This window comes from Mandrillus leucophaeus, unplaced genomic scaffold (genome assembly GCF_000951045.1).
Source record: "Mandrillus leucophaeus isolate KB7577 unplaced genomic scaffold, Mleu.le_1.0 Scaffold290, whole genome shotgun sequence".
In the NCBI taxonomy this organism is placed as follows: domain Eukaryota; kingdom Metazoa; phylum Chordata; class Mammalia; order Primates; family Cercopithecidae; genus Mandrillus; species Mandrillus leucophaeus.
This window is the reverse complement of record NW_012103032.1, coordinates 2,274,269-2,292,123: the sequence shown is the minus strand read 5'-3', so window position 1 is coordinate 2,292,123 and position 17,855 is coordinate 2,274,269. Positions and strand designations below refer to the sequence as shown.

At 54.0% G+C, this 17,855-nt stretch overlaps 1 protein-coding gene across 2 annotated transcripts in view; it reads left to right on the top strand.

Moving 5' to 3' along the window:
• ARHGAP27 (Rho GTPase activating protein 27) overlaps window positions 1-17,855 on the top strand; it is a 31,609-nt gene that overhangs the window by 8,160 nt on the left and 5,594 nt on the right. Inside the window, exons 1-9 of one of the 2 annotated variants that reach the window (XM_011985985.1) lie at window positions 6,480-6,666; window positions 10,790-11,188; window positions 11,696-11,878; window positions 12,120-12,200; window positions 12,273-12,356; window positions 12,466-12,531; window positions 12,704-12,771; window positions 13,091-13,181; window positions 13,995-14,099. In XM_011985985.1, coding sequence (XP_011841375.1) covers window positions 6,610-6,666; window positions 10,790-11,188; window positions 11,696-11,878; window positions 12,120-12,200; window positions 12,273-12,356; window positions 12,466-12,531; window positions 12,704-12,771; window positions 13,091-13,181; window positions 13,995-14,099 — 1,134 coding nt within the window. In that variant the 5' untranslated portion in view covers window positions 6,480-6,609. Of the gene's footprint in view, window positions 1-6,479; window positions 6,667-10,789; window positions 11,189-11,695; window positions 11,879-12,119; window positions 12,201-12,272; window positions 12,357-12,465; window positions 12,532-12,703; window positions 12,772-13,090; window positions 13,182-13,994; window positions 14,100-17,855 lie in introns of those variants that run through there. The other variant, XM_011985986.1, reaches the window with a different exon arrangement.

The following is a 17,855-nucleotide window of genomic DNA, read 5'->3' as shown; positions in this document are numbered from 1 at the left end:
GAATGTCTGATATCAGGTGATCCGTCTGCCTCGGCCTCCCGAAGTGCTGGGATTACAGGCATAAGACACCACGCCCAGCCAAAAATAATTTTTTTTTTTTTTTTTTTTTGAGACAGAGTTTTACTTTTGTTGCCCAGGCTATAGTGCAATGGCTTGATCTCGGCTTACTGCAACCTCTACCTCCTGGGTTCAAGCGATTCCCCAGTCTCCTGAGTAGCTGGGATTACAAGTGTGGACCACCATGCCCCGCTAATTTTTTTGTATTTTTAGTAGAGACGAGGTTTATCCGTGTTGGTCAGGCTAGTCTCAAACTCCCGACCTCAGGTGATCCGCCCGCCTCGGCCTCCCAAAGTGCTGGGATTACAGGCCTGAGCCACCTCACCCAGCCAGTAATATTTTTAAAAAATGAATATGGGCTGGGCTCAGTGGCTCACGCCTGTAATCCCAGCACTTTGGGAGGCCGAGGCAGGTGGATCACAAGGTCGGGAGTTTGAGACCAGCCTGGCCAAGATTGTGAAACCCTGTCTCTACTAAAAATACAAAAAATTAGCTGGGCATGGTGGTGGGTGCCTGTAGTCCCAGCTACTCAGGAGGCAGAGGCAGAGAATTGCTTGAACCTGGGAGGCAGAGGTTGCAGTGAGCCCAGATTGCGCCACTGCACTCTAGCCTGGGCGACAAAGCTAGACTCTGTCTCAAAAAGTAAAAAATAAAAAAAAGAATACAATTACCTATTGCCTAGATTTAACAATAGCAAGGAGCCAGCATCTTGCTGGCTGCTGTACTAGAAGAAAAAAAAAGAGAGAAAAGAGAAAAAACAATATTTGCCATGTTTATTTTTATTTATTTATTGCTGATGAATTATAAATTCTAGATATATTTCACCCTTGAAAACTTCAGCATGCATCTCTGAAAAGTGATGTCTTTCTCCATAAACACCCTATCATTAATATATCTGACAAAATTAACAATAATTCCTTAGTGTCATCTATGACCTAAGCCATCATCAGATTTCTGCCTTATCCTAAAACATTTCTCTCACAGCTGGTTGGTTTGGTTCAGGATCCCGTCCAAGGCCATGCCTTGCATCTGGCTGTCTCTTCAATCTCCCTTGAAGAGCCCCGCCCTTTCCTTCTGCCTGGACACTGACTCATTGCCCTGCCTGCAAGGTGTCTGCTTCCTTGCAGCAGTGTTTCCGTCTTCCTCTAACCCTGGTGTTACCTGAGAACTGGTAGGCAGGTCTGCAAGGCTTAGGCTGGTCGGATCAATGGGGCTCAGCGTCAGATGAGGCAAAGCCAGCAGGAGGCAAGGATGATTCTACCTTGAGTGACAGAGGTAGATGTCACTCAGATGCTGAGATGCGGGAAGGAGGAGGGAGAGGACAAATTTGATTTGGGGCACACAGCTTTTGACATGTACAAAGGACATCCAGATGGCAGTGGGATATGTGAGCCTGGAGACTTTGCTGCGAGTTGTTCCTCTACAGCCGGTGGGTCTGGCCTCTCCCAAGGCAGTGGAGTGAGAAGCCAGGTGAGACACCAAGCATGAGGCCATGGCAGAGGAGGTGGAGCTTGGGGCCCAATTGCTGAGCAGTAGCAGAGAAAAAGAAGGAAAACCAGGAGGCCTGGCCTGAGGAAGCCCAAGAAGGAGAAGATTTTAAAGAGCAAACACTGAAGAGAAGTCAGGCCAGAGAAGGACCAGGTCTGTCATCAAGGAAGTGGTGGAAGGCCAGCAGTGGGCTGGCTGGCTAAGTGAGGGGACAGAGAAGTTGGCTCAAAAAGGAGGAAGGAAAAAGGAATTAGTTGTTAAAAGGGGATGCAGAGCTGGGTCCAGGGAACAAACTTTTTTTTTTTTTTTTTGAGATGAACTCTCTCTCTGTCACCCAGGCTGGAGAGCAACGGTGTGATCTCTACTCACTGCAACCTCTGGGGTTCAAGTGGTTTTCCTGCTTCAGCCTCCGAAGCAGCTGGGACTACAGGCGCCCGCCACCACACCTGGCTATTTTGTGTGTGTGAGTGTGTGTGTATTTTTAGTAGAGATGGGGTTTCACCACGTTGGCCAGGCTGGTCTTGAACTCCTGACCTCAAGCGATCCACCTGCCTCAGCCTCCCAAAGTGCTGGGATTACAGGAGTGAGCCGCTGTGCCCGGCCAACATTTTCTTTTTAAGATGGAGAGACCAACTGGATGCAGTGGCTCATGCCTGTAATCCCAGCACTTTGGGAGGCTGAGGTGGGAGGATTTCTTGGACCCAAGGATCTCAAGGATTTCTTGAGATCAAGACCAGCCTAGGCAACATAGTGAGACCGTCTCTAAAAAAAAAAGCTGGGCATGGTGGTGTGGGCCGGTACTGCCAGCTACTTGGGAGGCTGAAGCAGAAGGATTGCTTGAGTCCAAGAAGTCAAAGCTGCAGTGAACCGTGATCGTACCACTGCCCTCCAGCCTGGGCGACAGAGGAAGACGCTGTCTAAAAAAAAAAAAAAAAAAGAGTGAGGCCTTGAGTTTGTTGAAATGAGAAAGGGACAAAGGTAGTCAGAAGGGAAGGGTTGGAGATTTGAGGTGAGGCCACTTCCGAGCAAGTGGGAGGCTATGGAGTCCTTCAGGCCTGGGCTGGGGAGGTTGGCTTGGATGGCAGGGCCCTGTGCCTTCCACTGGGGGAGGGGGAAGGAATGGGGGGTACAAACACAGATACGTTTGAGGGGGTGGGCAGAAGGTGACCACTCTTTGGTCTCATTTTCCCACCTCCCTAACCTGGCTCATCCCTACAGGCTTCGCTGGCTGGGAGGTTCCCTCATGGACCATTTATTTATTTATTTATTTTTGAGACGGAGTCTCACTCTGTCACCCAGGCTGGAGTGCAGTGGTGTGATCTTGGTTCACTGCAACCTCTGCCTCCCAGGTTCAAGCAATTCTCCTGCCTCAGCCTCTGAGTAGCTGGAATTACAGGCGCATGCCACCACGCCCAGCTAATTTTTGTATTTTTAGTAGAGACGGGGTTTCACTATGTTGGCCAGGCTGGTCTGAAACTTCTCACCTCAAGTGATCCTCCTGCCTCAGCCTTCCAAAGTACTGGTATTACAGGCCTAAGCCACCACGCCCGGCCCCTCATGGACCATTTCTGATCCCTCCTGGCTCCAGCGGCCCTGCTGGGTCTCTGCCAGCCTTACTTAGAGCACAGGCAGTGTGAGCCCTGAGGAGGCCCCACCCCAGCTCCCACCCTGCCTTGGAGGAGCAGGCCAGGCAGGCAGCCCCATGAGGTCACCCAGAGACTGGGGACAGAGTCCACCGCTGAGGGCACCCAACTGAAACCCGAAGCCAGAAAAGCAGAAGTGCAGGCCTGCTTTCCCCGAATCCCCATGGGTGTGGAAACCCAGGGCCCGCGCGGCTCTTTCACAGAACCAGCCCTGTGACGGGGTAGGGTTGACAGCTCTGTTCTACACATGAAGAAACTGAGGCCCAGAAATTCAAGCGGCTGCTCGGCGAGCAGCTGAAGTAGAGCCTAGACAAGAGCCCAAGTCTCTGGACTCCAGCTCCACTCTTTTTCCGTTTGAATCAATGGAAGCTTCTGCCCCAAGCCCAAGAAAAGGGTCTCACCTGAAACTGTTAGGTTTGGAATCTCCCCCTACATCCATGCAATAAGATTACATTAAGCCAGCTGGGCTGCTCATGTCTGTAATCCCAGCACTTTGGGAGACCAAGGCGGCGGATCACTTGAGGTCAGGAGTTTGAGACCAGCCTGGCCAACATGATGAAACCCCGTCTCTACTAAAAGTACAAAAAGTAGCTGGGCATGGTGACAGGCACCTGTAATCCCAGCTACTCAGGAAGCTGAGGCAGGAGAATCACTTGAGCCTGGGAGGCAGAGATTGCAGTGAGCTGAGATCGAGCCACTGCACTCCAGCCGCGGTAACAGAGTAAGACTCCATATTGAAAAAAAGGAAAAAAAAAAAAGATTATACTGAGCCGTGGTGCCTCACCTGGGAGGCACAGTCAAATCACCCAAGGAGGCTTCAAATTAAACACTTTCCCCAGGTCCCAGTCCAAACCACTTCCATCAGAATCTCAGAGGGCTGGGCTAGGCACGGCTCCCCAAAGCCTACTGAGGCCTGAGGCCCAGGACTCTGTGGGGTCACCCCCAGCTCCCCTGATCCTGCCCCTGGACATGTAGCTCTGGGTCAGGACGGGATGGTTAAGGGGAGACCCAGTTTCTGTCCTGGAGAACATGTGTCCGGGGGAGGGACCTGTCATGTGGACATAGCTGAGCTCCTTGAGGCAAAGATCACCATTCTTTCCGGCTCCCCCTCCACCTGGCCTGGGTGGCACAGAGCACATTCACTGAGTCAACAAAGGACACCGTGTCCCCTCACCAGCCCCTGAGTCAGTTCCTGGACCAAGTCCTGGTTTGGAGGCGTTCATTTTGCCTCTAGCCCCAGAGGACTGGGTCTTCCTAGTGCACCTGCTCCTGCCCCAGCACTTCCTATGAGGGTTTGGGAGGGAAGAGTGAGGTCAGAGCGGGGAGAGGAGGGGTGTTGTGCACCTGGTTTGTTCTAGAACCTCCCCTGATCCTCCCCCTTGTGCCTCTCAGAGGCATGAGGGTGTGGTGGAGGGAGGCAGACTCCACTGGGGAGCCACTGTGGTCATCACCTCCTCTCGCTGGGGGAAGGGAAGCCCAGACAGGGCCTGAGAGCCAACTTCTGTGGCTAAGAGCAGGCAGGAACTGTGTGAGTTTGTTCAGTCCCTATAGTTTGGGGCTGGAGCTCCCTGGGAGACCCCCATCATGGGGGCCCAGCTTCCTACTGGGGAAGAGAAGCAGGTGAGATGCCAGGTGAGTTGCTGGCTGCCCGTTCTGTAGTCCCAGCCCTGACACTGACACTCCTGGCCCCGGGCACAGGGAGTCCCTGCCCCCCATTCTACCTGCAGGGCAGTGCTGAGGGCCTGAGTTCCACACCTGTCCTCCTCTTTCCCCTCCCCACCCAGCTCCTCCCTGATGGCTCAGAGTTTCTGGCCTCTCTGGAATTTACAGAGGCTCTTCCTGTCTCTGGGACCTGGTTGCATATCCCTTGGTGACCTGTCATATGCACGCACACGTGTGTGTGGTGTGTGTGTGTATGTGTGTGTGAGTCCGCATCCCTGGCCTCAGGGTGGGGACAGAGAGGTGGGTCAGGTGTGTGATAAGCATGAGGCCTCCAACCTTCTGTAATTCCTGCTGTCCTCCGCCCTGCTAGGGAGGAGGGGATTAGTCTACCCCTGGGGTCTGGGCTTCTGAGTCAGGCACAGGGAATGGGACACTGGTACGAGAGCTTTTGCAGGCAGAGCAGGGCATGGGGCCCAGTCTTCCACCTAGTGTGATCTCTCCAAGTGTCTCATGCCCCACATTCGCACTGTGCCTGGCTCTGCGTGGGGTCCTTGTCCCCAGCCCACAATGGGTACAGGAGAGGAGGGGCTGAGGGACACGGCAGGAGAGAAAAACAGAGCCAGGGTGGGGGCCGGAGGAGGAAGAATGGGCCTGGAGTGGGAGGGCGGGGGTCAGAGTCTGACCTGGAAGGGAGGTGGCTTTCAGCAGGGGTGGGCTGGTGGGCTTAGTGCTGTCTGACCCTTAAGCCTGGAGAGGAAGCACTTCTGAGGGAGGAGGGAAGACAAGATGGGCCTATGGGCTCAGAGGAGGGGCTGCGACTTCTCACTCAGGCCATGCGGCTGGGGTCTAACACCCCCCACGAGGGGGGTGAAGGGAAGAGAGGCCAGGGAGAAGATCTAGCCTTCCTCCTGGGAGAAGCTGGTGCCTGGCCCTCTTCTCTGGGTCCTTAGAGAAGAGGGGACAGGCACGGGCATACTTGCACATGTATGTGGACACGCAAGTGGGAGTGGGCCCATGTGGGCATGCAGGCAGGGGAGGGCACATGCATCTTGGTGATCGAGTCTGGAGGAGACAGACCCAGGTGGTCAGGCGGGCAGATAGTGGTGTGGTCAGAATCCTTCCTGTCCTCCTCGGGGCTGGCACAGTCCAGACGCCAGCTCCCTGTGATATCACATCTGCCCAGACCCCTTCCTCTTTGGGAACCCTTCCCCTCCCCCCACAAGTTTCCTCTTTCCCATCACACCCTCCCTGGGCCTAGAGGGAGTGGACAACCACTCATTGTCCTGTTTCCGCCCCAGGAGCCACTCCAGGCCAGCCCAGGCCCCCAGCACTCAGCACCCGCTCTGCCCGCCCTGTCTGTGCAGTGCGCCCCTCCCCCACAGGCTCAGCCGTGATTCTCTCTGTGCAGTTTGTGCTGTGCCTGGGTCTGGCCGTGATCTTCCCCTGTGCAGCCCACACCATGGCTATGTCTGGGCCTGGGATGCGGCTCACTGGTCATTAGAGCACTGAGTGGGGCAGCCAGCGGTGTTTCTAGAAGCATAAAAATACCCCCAACCTGAGGCCCCTCCACCCGACCCGCCCCAACACAGGCAGCACTTCCGCAGCCCTGACAGGAAATGGGCTGGAGTCTCAGCCTCCCGCCATCTCGAGGCAACTTCTTGTTTCCCTGTTGCCCTGTGCCAGCACTGGGGTAGTGCCCTCTGGACTCCACCCCCAAAACCTTCCCAGGGCTCTGTCCCTGCAGCTCGGAGGGGCCAGGATGGTGGACATGATCGCCAAAGTGACTAGGAGGCAGAGTCAAGCCTTGCGGGCACAGGTAGGGGACGCTGGGGTCAAGGGGTGCCCCATGGGCCTCTACCCCAAGCCCTGTTAGGAGCTGGGCGAGCTGGGGCTCGGAGCAGGGAGCCTCTTGGAAGTTGGGGCTCATACTTCCTTTTCTCTTTCCTTCTTAGAGGCCCTGCCCATCCAAGAGGTGGTCAGCTTGGGGCAAGAGTGGCAGAGCTGCCACCTGCTTGTGGACAGGGGAGGGAACTGGAGACAAGGGGTGAACCACTGTAACGAAGTGCCAGGGGGCTGGGCAGCCTGGAGCTTGACAGCCAGGTCCCTCTTGGCTCCTCCTCTGGCCTGGGGTGGGAAGGCCACTTCTTGTCTCTAGGATGCGGCCCAAGAGCCTTCGGCTCTGTGGTCAGGCCCCTGCTTATGAGCTGCATCTGGGTCTTGCTGGGCCTCCACGCACAGGAGCAAGGAGGAGGGTAGGGGCGGCAGGCGCTGCTGTAACTCCTTGAAGCCCAGAGGATGTGGAGGGCGTGACTGCACCTGGCCCCAGAAGCTGGTCAGAACCCAGCTGAGGCTCTGCCAGGAGGGGAGGCATCTCTAGCTCAGCACTGCGCGGGGTCTGCAGAGAGTTCTAGAGTTCGAAGGGGCCTGAAGGACACTGCAGTTCAACGCCCACCACAGGGCTGTGGCTTCCCTAACGGGGAGTAGACTCTGCTCAGTCACCTCCAGCGAGAGTCCCCCACTACCTCCAGAAGCAGCCTGTGTCTCTGGCAGCCCCAGTCCTCAGAATACTTCCTTTAGAGGAATGCTGCTCTGTCCCTGCAGCGTGATACCACGTCTTCTCTTCCTTGTGACAGCCCTGTCATGCTGGGGACCTAAACTTCTACCTCTCAAATCTCTTCTGTACCTGCTGGGGATGTTCCTTTGTGTGAAGACCCCATCAGCCTCACTGGCCTAGGACTCCTTGGGGACTCAGAGCCACGGCCCACAGCCTGCCAAGTAGAAACTCCTGCTCCAAAGAGCCTGCTCCTTATCAGCTCATCCACCCCTGGTGGGGCCTTTCAACCCCTGCCCCAGTGGGTTCAGCTGGGAGGATGGCAGGTGTGTCTGGTTCCTCTGCCTTCCTCTCCCCGCTGCTTCCATCCTGCCCTCCCCAGGAATCTCCTGGTTTCTGTGGCTCCAACCTTCCTCCTCAGAAAACTCAGCTCATTCCAGGCTCTCCTGCCATGTCAGGCGTGTTTGCTGCTGAAACTTGGCATGGGTTAGACTTGTGTACTCAAGCAGTAAGTGTTTGTGGCAGACCTGCTGGGTGCTTCAGGGCATTGGCCCAGCTGCTGGGTGGCAAATGAAATCAGCTACATTATCTTTAGTCTTGCTCTCAAGAAAATCCTGCCTTTTGGGGCAGAGGAGGTGGGCAGATGGCTGGACAACTGGCTGCCCACCAAGGCAGAACGCCATTGGACCCCACCAGAGCAGTGAGCAGAGTGCCAGCAGGTTTGGCCTCTCCCTGGAGAGGCTTATCAGCTGAGCACCGTGAGAGAGCAGGATTTGGGAAGGCAGAGAACCAGAGAAGGGAATTCCAGGCTGAGGGAACGGCTGGAGCAAAGGCATGGAGATGGGAGGATGCCTTTTCTGTTGGGGGCCAGTGAGAGTCCTGTTGTGGTTGGACTACAGGATGCCACATCAGGGCTGTGGTGGGGGCAGAGAAAGGAGAAGTGGGCTGACGGGTCCCCTCTCAGCCACACAGGAGCCTAGAGGAAGGGGAGAGGAGCGAAGAACTGATGGGCTGGGATCCCCAGCTCTCCCTGACCCCTGGCACCTGGGGACCAGCACCCTGTCTAAAACTGTAACATCCTCTTCTTTGACGGTGTTTTCCTTTCTTGCTTAGCAGTGATCAGCACTGACATGCTGTCCATTTACTCATCACCCCGCCATTTACACACAGGTGCACTTGAGTGCCAGCTCTGCCGGGGAGGGATTTGTGTCCCTTTTTCACTGCTGCATTCCCCATGCCTCGAACAGTGACTGGCGCAGAGCAGGCAAATCTTTGTTGGGTGAACGAATGTTCTTCTTTTCCTTATTCTTTTTGTTGTTTTGGCTTGCTTTGCTTTTTTAGCATCAGTTTGGTGAAAAATGAATTTTTTTTTTTTTTTTTGGCATCTGCCTAAGGCTCAGGGAGAGGCCACCTTGAACAGGTGCTTCCTCTTTCGAGGAGTTTACAGCTTAGTGACGGTGTCACAGTCAGCAGAGGAACTTCTGTGATTTTTTGAAAGTTTTGTAGTACAAAATTTTGAGGCTGCAGGAAAGTTCAAAGACAACAAAACAAAAATAAACCCCTATAATCACAGTGCTCGGAGGGGACCTCTGTTAGCATTTTGGAAAGTTTCTGAAAACAAAAATTGAAATGTAGAAATCCGCTTTCCCCTGAAGTTTTGCGTATGCTTAGAAAATAGTAATCGGCCGGTGCGGTGGCTCATGCCTGTAATCCCAGCACTTTGGGAGGCCGAGGTGGGCGGATCACCTGAGGTCAGGAGTTCAAGACCAGCCTGGCCAACAGGGCAAAACCCCATCTCTACTAAAAATACAAAAATTAGCCAGGTGTGGCGGCGCACGCCTGTAATCCCAGCTACTCGGGAGGCTGAGGCATGAGAATCACTTGAACCTGGGAAGCGGAGGTTGTAGTGAGCTGAGATCACACCACTCTACTCCAGTCTGGATGACAGAGAGAGACTTTGTCTCAAAAAAAAAAAGAAAAAAGAAAAGAAAATAGTAGTAATGCCATGCTGCTGCCTAGGGTTCGAGAATGTAGTCGTCTGTCCCTCTTTGGGGCTGAGGGTGCTGGGCTGAATGTAGGGGCACGGGGATGGGGGGAATCTCGGGAAAAGGCTGGAACCTGGCACCTGAGCTGAGTCCTGACGAAGGAATTGGAGTCAGCCAGGCATAAAAAGGGGTGGAGATGGGCCTGGGCAGGCTACAAATGAGCCTAGGCCTGGAGGAAACACAGCAGGGAAGGTGGGGACCTCTAGCAACTGGCACTACTGGAGCATAAAGTTCAAGGCAAGGGGCAAGGAGTGGCAGGAAATAATAGTGGAAGCACAGGCCGGTGAGGGGACTGTCTCTTGTGCCTGGTTAAGGGCTTAGACTTTGCCCTGCAGCCAGCAGGGAGCTCTGAGGTGTGAATCAAGAGAGCCTCTGTTCTGGGAGGCTTAAGCATGGCTAGGTTTATGTTCTATGTGATTGAACCCCCAGCTGCCCTCACTCTCCTTTGGGGTGTGGGAAAATGATTCACCTCTCTTTGCCCCTCCATTCTCCAGCCCATCTGGCTGTCCTCTCTCCCTCTCTTGTCTGGAATTGGTTCTGACACCTGCAAACTTCACCTTGAAAAGTTCAGTCCCCAAATCCAGACACAGTACTGAGTCCAGTCCCAGAGCTTTCTGGGCTGGGAGGGAGGTGGGGTGGGAACTCTTAATGGGGCTTTAAGAATACAGCTTGAACCCGGGAGGCGGCTGTTATAGTGAGCCGAGATTGCACGACCACACTCCAGCCTGGGCGACCGAGCAAGACCCCATCTCAAAAAAACAAAAAAAGAATGCAGCAGGGCCCTGAATGGGCACCACAAACAGGGGCATGCCCCAGGCCACTTCTCAGTTCCTGCCCAACCTCTGACTTGCCTCTGTGAGTACACAGTTGTGAGAACTGGGTTATCAATGTTTTATTATTATTGATAAATATAGTTAATGTAATTGACCCACCTATCTGGGGCACTGAATACTTTACAAAGCACTTTCAAGAGCATTTCCTCATTCACTCTTCACTGCAATTTCCGGAATGGGCAGAGCAGACATGTTACACCCAGGAAACTGAGGCAGAGAGGTAGTGTGACTTTTCAAAGGTCGCCCAGGGGGCTAAAGCTCAGGGAGAGGCCACTTCAAACAGGCGCTTCCCCTTTCAGGGAGTTTACATATTAGTGATGTTGTCACAGTCAACAGAAGAACCTCTGTGATTTTTAAAAAGCTTCGTTGTACAAAATTTTGAGGCTGCAGAAAAGTTTAAAGAAAATAAAACAAAAACAAACCCCTATAATCGCACTGCCCAGAGGGGACCTCTGTTAGCATTTTGGAAGGTTTTTGAAAACACAAAATTCCTCCTTTTTCCTCCCACAGGTGGACGACCCCCCGGAGCCCGTGTACGCGAACATAGAGAGGCAGCCCCGGGCCACTTCGCCGAGCGCCGCTGCGGTCCCCCTCCCCAGCCCAGTGTGGGAGACGCACACAGACGCGGGCACCGGGCGCCCCTACTACTACAATCCAGACACGGGAGTTACCACCTGGGAGTCGCCCTTTGAGGCTGCCGCCAGCCCAGCCACCTCCCCTGCCTCGGTGGACAGCCACGTGAGCCTCGAGACCGAGTGGGGCCAGTACTGGGATGAGGAGAGCCGCAGAGTGTTCTTCTACAACCCGCTGACTGGCGAGACGGCCTGGGAGGACGAGGCCGAGAACGAGCCCGAGGAGGAGTTCGAGATGCAGCCGGGCCTGAGCCCTGGCAGCCCCGGGGACCCGCGGGTGAGGGGCAGGGCCAGAGTGGGCGGGTCTACCTCTGAGCTCCTCTGATCCTGCCTCCTGCTCCCAGAGGCCCAGGGACACACGGGTGAGGGGTGGTGATGGGTGGGCAGGGCTACCTCTGAGAGCCTTTGACTCCTCCTCCTGCTTCCACAGACCCAGGGACCCCAGGGTGAAGGGCTTGGCTGGAGTGGGCGGGGCTACCTCTAAGCACTTCTGATCCCGCCTCCTGTTTTATAGACCCAGGGAGCACAGGGTTGGGGCAGGGCTGGAGTGGGCGGGGCTATCTCTGAGTGCCTCTGACGCCTTCTGCTCCCACAGCCCCAGGGACCAGAGGGTGAGGGGCGGGGCTGGAGTGGGCGGAGCTACCTCTGAGTATCTCTGTCTCTACCTCCTGCTCCCACAGCCCCAGGGACCAGACGGCAAGGGGGTGGTCCTGGTCCAAAACGGCAGGGCTAGCGGGCAGTGCTGGCAATCAGAGCCTCTGACTCTACCTTCTGTTCCCCACAGCCCCCCACCCCGGAGACGGACTACCCCGAGTCACTGACCAGTTACCCCGAGGAGGACTATTCTCCCGTGGGCTCCTTTGGTGAGCCCGGCCCCACCTCTCCCTTGACCACACCCCCCGGCTGGTCTTGTCATATCAGCCAGGACAAGCAGACGCTCTATACCAACCACTTCACCCAGGAGCAGGTAGGCGAAGCGGGCAGATGGACCCGGCCAGCCTCGGAGTCCTCCCCACAACCTTCCTCACTAATAGGTCGCCTGAGTTCTCTAAACTGTAGCTCCCACACAGAGCCTAAACCCGTCAAACGCATCACCTGCACCTGCCCCTCCAGACTCCCTGGTGCTGTCTTGGAACCTGGTTGGAGGGGACCTTTTCCTCCCTTCTCATGAGCGGGGCGGGAGGCCCTGACCGTTCCTCTCCCCACAGTGGGTGAGGCTGGAGGACCCCCACGGGAAGCCATACTTCTACAATCCAGAGGACTCCTCCGTTCGATGGGAGCTGCCCCAGGTAACAACGTGGGGAAAGGGGGGTCCTGGGGAGAGAGGAAGAGATCACATACGACTGTGTCTTTCTCCCCAGGTCCCTGTCCCTGCCCCTCGAAGCATCCATAAATCCAGCCAGGATGATGACACCCCAGCCCAGGCCAGCCCTCCAGAGGAGAAGGTAGGGGAGGAGCCATTGAGGTCCTGGCAGGACCACCACAGTGGCACTGGGGGGCTTCTGGAGGTCCTGGGAGAAGGGACTAGGCAGGACATATCTGTCTTCTCCATAGGTCCCTGCAGAGCTGGATGAGGTTGGGAGCTGGGAGGAAGTCTCTCCTGCCACAGCTGCTGTGAGGGTAGGCATCACCCCCTACCCCCAGCCAGGTGGTGGGGCTGGCGAGGAGGGTTCAGTGGGGCCATGGGCCCAGACCATAGAGAGTGGCAGCTCAGCAGGTGACCAGCCTCTACTCCCCATAGCTCACCCCTTAACTACCCACTCTTGTACCTTCTCTCTCTTTTCTCTCTTAGACCAAGACGTTGGACAAGGCAGGGGTGCTCCATCGCACCAAGACGGCGGAAAAGGGAAAGCGGCTCCGGTGAGAGCCCATCTACACCCAGGCCGGGGCAGGGTGGGCCTTGGTGATGATGTTCACTGAGCACTTCCTATACGCCAGGCTCTTATTAATGCTCACAACAACTTCGTGAGTGGTCCTCTGTGGACACTGAGACACTGCGAGATAAAGTGACTTGCTCAAGGTCCCTTGGCTGCTAGGTGTTAGAGTCAGGATTTCAGCCCTCATAGTGGGGTACCCTAGCCTGTGTTCCTAAGCTCTGACTTGTTCCTGAGGTAGGAGGGGCCCTCAACCTAGGACCAAATCTAAGTCCTGCCACCCCTACTTCCCCACCCCCACCTAGAAAGAAGCACTGGAGTGCCTCCTGGACTGTGCTGGAGGGTGGCGTCCTGACATTCTTCAAGGACTCAAAGACCTCAGCTGCAGGCGGCCTGGTAAGGCCAGGCCCTCAGGGCAGGGACCACCCCATCTGCTTTTATTTATTTATTTACTTTTATTTATTTATTTATTTATTTATTTATTTTTGAGACAGAGTCTCGCTATGTTGCCCAGGCTGGAGTGCAGTGGTGTAATCTCGACTCACTGCAACTTCTTCCTCCTGAGATCTCCTGCCTTAGCCTCTTGAGTAGCTAGGACTACAGGCATGTGCCATCAGGCCCGGCTAATTTTTGTGTTTTTAGTAGAGATGGGGTTTCACTATGTTGGCCAATCTGGTCTTGGACTCGACTTCAGGTGATCCGCCCACCTCGGCATCCCAAAGTGCTGGGATTACAGACGTGAGCCATTGTGCCCAGCCCCCATCTGCTCTATCTAATCTGGCTTGGAGATGACGAGGTCTGAGAGAGTGGTCCATGAGTGTCAGAGGAGCTGGGCCTTGGCAGGAAGGGGGTGATGCTGGCAGCTTCACTCCAAGACAAGTAGTTTTAGCCCGCTGGAGATGGGGAACAGTCTTGAGGGTGGCCAGCTCCAGCCTGGAGGGCAGGGAGGCTGGGGGTGGCATACCTGCTTGCAGGGATGCAGACTGCATTCCTTTCCTGTCCTCCACTGGACGGGTGGACAGCAGTGGACAGGCCAGCCAGCAGGCTCTGTGGTTAAGAAGCATCAGGGTCTGGGTTCAGGAACCCTTGGGGCTCTTTTCCCCAGAGTCGTTTCCTGGCCATGCCGTAGACCCCATCCTATTCCTAGGGTCAGAGTGCCACAGCAGACACATCTGAGGGCTCCCTGTGACCTTCCTCCCTCTCCCACAGAGGCAGCCTTCCAAGTTTTCCACCCCCGAGTACACAGTGGAGCTGAGGGGGGCCACTCTCTCCTGGGCCCCCAAAGACAAATCCAGTAGGAAGAATGTGCTGGAGGTAAGTAGCCGGGGTGGGGAGAAGGAGGGAAGGGGCTTAGTGATGCCTGTCAGCCCTCTGACAACTGTTGACCTGGAAATGACCTGGGGGTTTTTGATCCTTAATTCCCTATGAGCCAACACTGTGTGCAGCTTTTGGCTGTATTAATAGAGGTGGGAATCCAAAGCCAGAGAGGAGATATTGGTGCAGTTGTTGGCAGTGCTCTGGGACCCTTACTGTAGGCAAGCTCCAAGAAGGAGGACCTGGGAGGAATTGGGGCTACCATTCTCGGGGCTCAAGGCCAATACTGCCCCCCAACCCCAGGGGACCTGTCCTGTGTTTCTAACATCACAGATTCTGCAGTTCCCTCTCCAGGAGTTGAGTTAATAATAATCCTTGCCCTGGAGGGTGGTGAGGAGTAGGGCCTCTGAGAGAGGAAATTCTCATGCCTAGAATGGCAGCCCTCATCCCAGCCTGAGAGAGACAGGAGGCTCCGTGTCCTTGGCTGCTTACTGTGACAGGCCTGGTTGGGAAACCTCTTTCTCCCCAGGTCCCCTTCCCTGCCCCTGAGCCAGAGCCCCATTTCTGACTGGACTGCATCCCCAGTGAGTAAACCAGGGCAGTGGAGAAGACTACCATGCTACCCCCTGAGGAAGGGAGAGAAGACGCAGGAAGGGTACTCCCAATGCCACACCCTTCACTGTCCACATGTTGTCTTGTTTTTAAACTACTCTTACCCTGACCTCAGTCCCTAGAAGGTTTGAGGCAGTTCACAACAGAAACACGTGTGGTGAACTGGCAAATTCACTGAAAAGCCAGGACCACAAAAAACAAGTAAGAGATGGGACTCAAGATGGAGAGGAATTAGGGGGAGATGATGTACTAAGGTGGTGGTTACTGAAGAAAATTTAGCTCTGACTTTGCTGCTAGGGGAGGTGAAAAGAGAAGGGCTGTCAGGTGCATGTCTCTTTGTTGTTGAAAAAATAATAAAACCCACCCAGATGTTGAGGGAATCAAAGCTTTTTCCTAAGCCTTCACTCTTAAATTTCTTGTGTGTAGCTCCATGAACATGGGATCTAGAAGCACGCGGCACCTACCCCGCAAAACAGCTCCAGGGAGGTTTGATTCAGGATCTGGGGCTGCTTCAGGTAGCATCATTATGATAAGGCCAAGAGCGTGACCTCATGTCTGAGCTCAGAAAAAGCAATTCTGCAAGGAACCTGAGTGCATCGTTTCCTGATTATTCACCAAGCTCCATTCAGTTCTAGAGCCAGGATATCTACAAAGCAAAGTTGGAAAACTGGTTTCATCTCATGAGCTACTCTGATGAGTAGGTCTGGAGTCTTGTGAGGTTTTGTTTTTGTTTTTATTTTTTGTTTTTGTTTTTAGAGACAAGGTCTTGCTCTGTTGCCCAGCCTGAAGTGCAGTGGCATAGTCATAGCTCACTAAAGCCACAAGCCCATGGGCTCAAGTGATCCTCCCACCTAAGGCTTCCAAGTAACTAGGACTACAGGCGCATTCCATCACATCTGGCTAATTTTAGTCTTTATAGAGATGGGGTCTCACTATGTTGCCCAGGCAGGTCTCAAACTTATGGCCTCAAGTGATCCTCCAGCCTCAGCCTCCCAAAGCGTTGGGATTACAGGTGTGAGCCACGGTGCCCAGCCTGGAGCCCTCCTTTTTTTTTTTTTTTTTTGAGACGGGGTCTTGCTCTGTCACCCAGGCTGAAGTGCAATGGCACCATCTCGGCTCACTGCAAGCTCCGCCTCTCGAGCTCATGCCATTCTCCTGCCTCAGCCTCCCAAGTAGCTGGGACTACAGGCGCTGGCCACCATGCCCAGCTAATTCTTTGTATTTTTAGTAGAGTTGGGGTTTCACCGTGTTAGCCAGGATGGTCTCGATCTCCTGACCTCGTGATCCACCCGCCTCAGCTTCCCAAAGTGCTGGGATTACAGGCATGAGCCACCACACCCAGCTGCCTGGAACCTTCTTGAGAAGAATTCTGAAGCCTTCTCTGGGCTTGGCAGGGTAGAGTTCTGTGATCAACTAACAATATCTGCCATGGTGTTAAATTGAGGAGTGACATCGCCATTATTATTGTTGTTGTTGTTGTTGTTGTTGAGGAGTGACATCGCCATTATTATTGTTGTTGTTGTTGTTGTTGTTGAGGAGTGACATCGCCATTATTATTGTTGTTGTTGTTGTTGTTGTTGAGGAGTGACATCGCCATTATTATTGTTGTTGTTGTTGTTGTTGTTGAGGAGTGACATCGCCATTATTATTGTTGTTGTTGTTGTTGTTATTATTATTATTATTATTATTATTTGAGACAGAGTGTCACTTTGTTGCCCAGGCTGGAGTGCAGTGGCGCAGTCTTGGCTCACTGCAACCTCTGCCTCTTGGGTTCAGGTGATTCTCCTGCCTCAGCCTCCCGAGTAGCTGGGACTACAGGCACCTGCCACCACACCCAACTAATTGTTTTGTATTTAGTAAAGACGGGGTTTCACCATGTTGGCCAGGATGGTCTCAAACTACTGGCCTCAGGTGATCCGCCCGCCTCGGCTTCCCAAAGTGCTGGGATTACAGGCATGAGCCGCCGTGCCCGGTCTGAGACACCACCTTTGCTAGGCATGTCTCTCCCCTTACTTGAGGGATAGGGATATCCTTCAAACGGTTCTCGGTGAAGGTCATCACTGATGGGCTTTTGATGAAAGTTTCAGAATAGGGCTTTCTGAGTTGTCTTTGCTGGCAAGGACTGGAAGGCAGGTGCTGCTCAGGCCAGTGGGAAGGTGGGCAGGCCTGAGTGGAAATCACGAGCCCCTGCCTCCTGGTTGACTGCTGGCCATCCTCCCTCCATGCAGGGTGGCCTGTAGGCAGCTCCAGGTTTTCCTCAAGAGATAGCCCCAAATTTTATATCATTCAGGATGGATGGCTTTGTTGGGCCCAGGAAATTTTCACAGCAGGTCTTCCTAGTCACCCCAAAGTCAGAGAAAACTTCAGCAACAGTCCCCCGAAAGCTGCTAGCATTTGCTTGTGCAGTCAGCAGGATAAATATTTTGTTAATTTGTTTGTTCTTAGAGATAGGGTCTTACTGTGTTGCCCAGGCTGGAGTGCAGTGGCCTGATCGTAGCTCACTGCAGCTTCTAACTCCTGGGCTCAAGTGATGCTGCCGCTTCAGCCTCTTGAGCAGCTGGAAGTACAGGTGCACACCAGCATGCCTGGCTAATTTTTAAATTTTTTTCTAGGCATAGGGTCTCACTATATCGCCCAGGCTTGAACTCCTGGTCTCAGGGACTCCTCCCACCTTGCCCTTCCAAAGCACTAGGATTATGGGCATGGCTGGGGGCGAATATTTTGTGAAATACATTGCTATGTAATGATACAGCTTTGCCTTCTATGTGAAACTTGCAAATGTGAACTGATTATGTTATGAGAGAGCTGCCAAAAATCATGGCTGTTGTTTTAGAAGTGTTGTCAAGCCATTCTCTGGGATAATCTTGAGCAGGGCTCTTTTGTCTGCTTTGATTAGAGTGAGGCTGTGTTATCTGCCTCTTGAAGGTTCTCTGTCCTTTGCAGGGGAGGGCTAGGGGATGCAATATGCCATTTTCTTTTCTTTTCTTTCTTTCTTTCTTTCTTTTTTTTTTTTTTTTTTGAGACAGAGTCTTGCTCTGTCGCCCTAGCTAGAGTGCAGTGGCACAATCTCAGCTCACTGCAACCTCTGCCTCCCGGGTTCAAGCGATTCTCCTGCCTCAGCCTCCTGAGTAGCTGGGACTACAA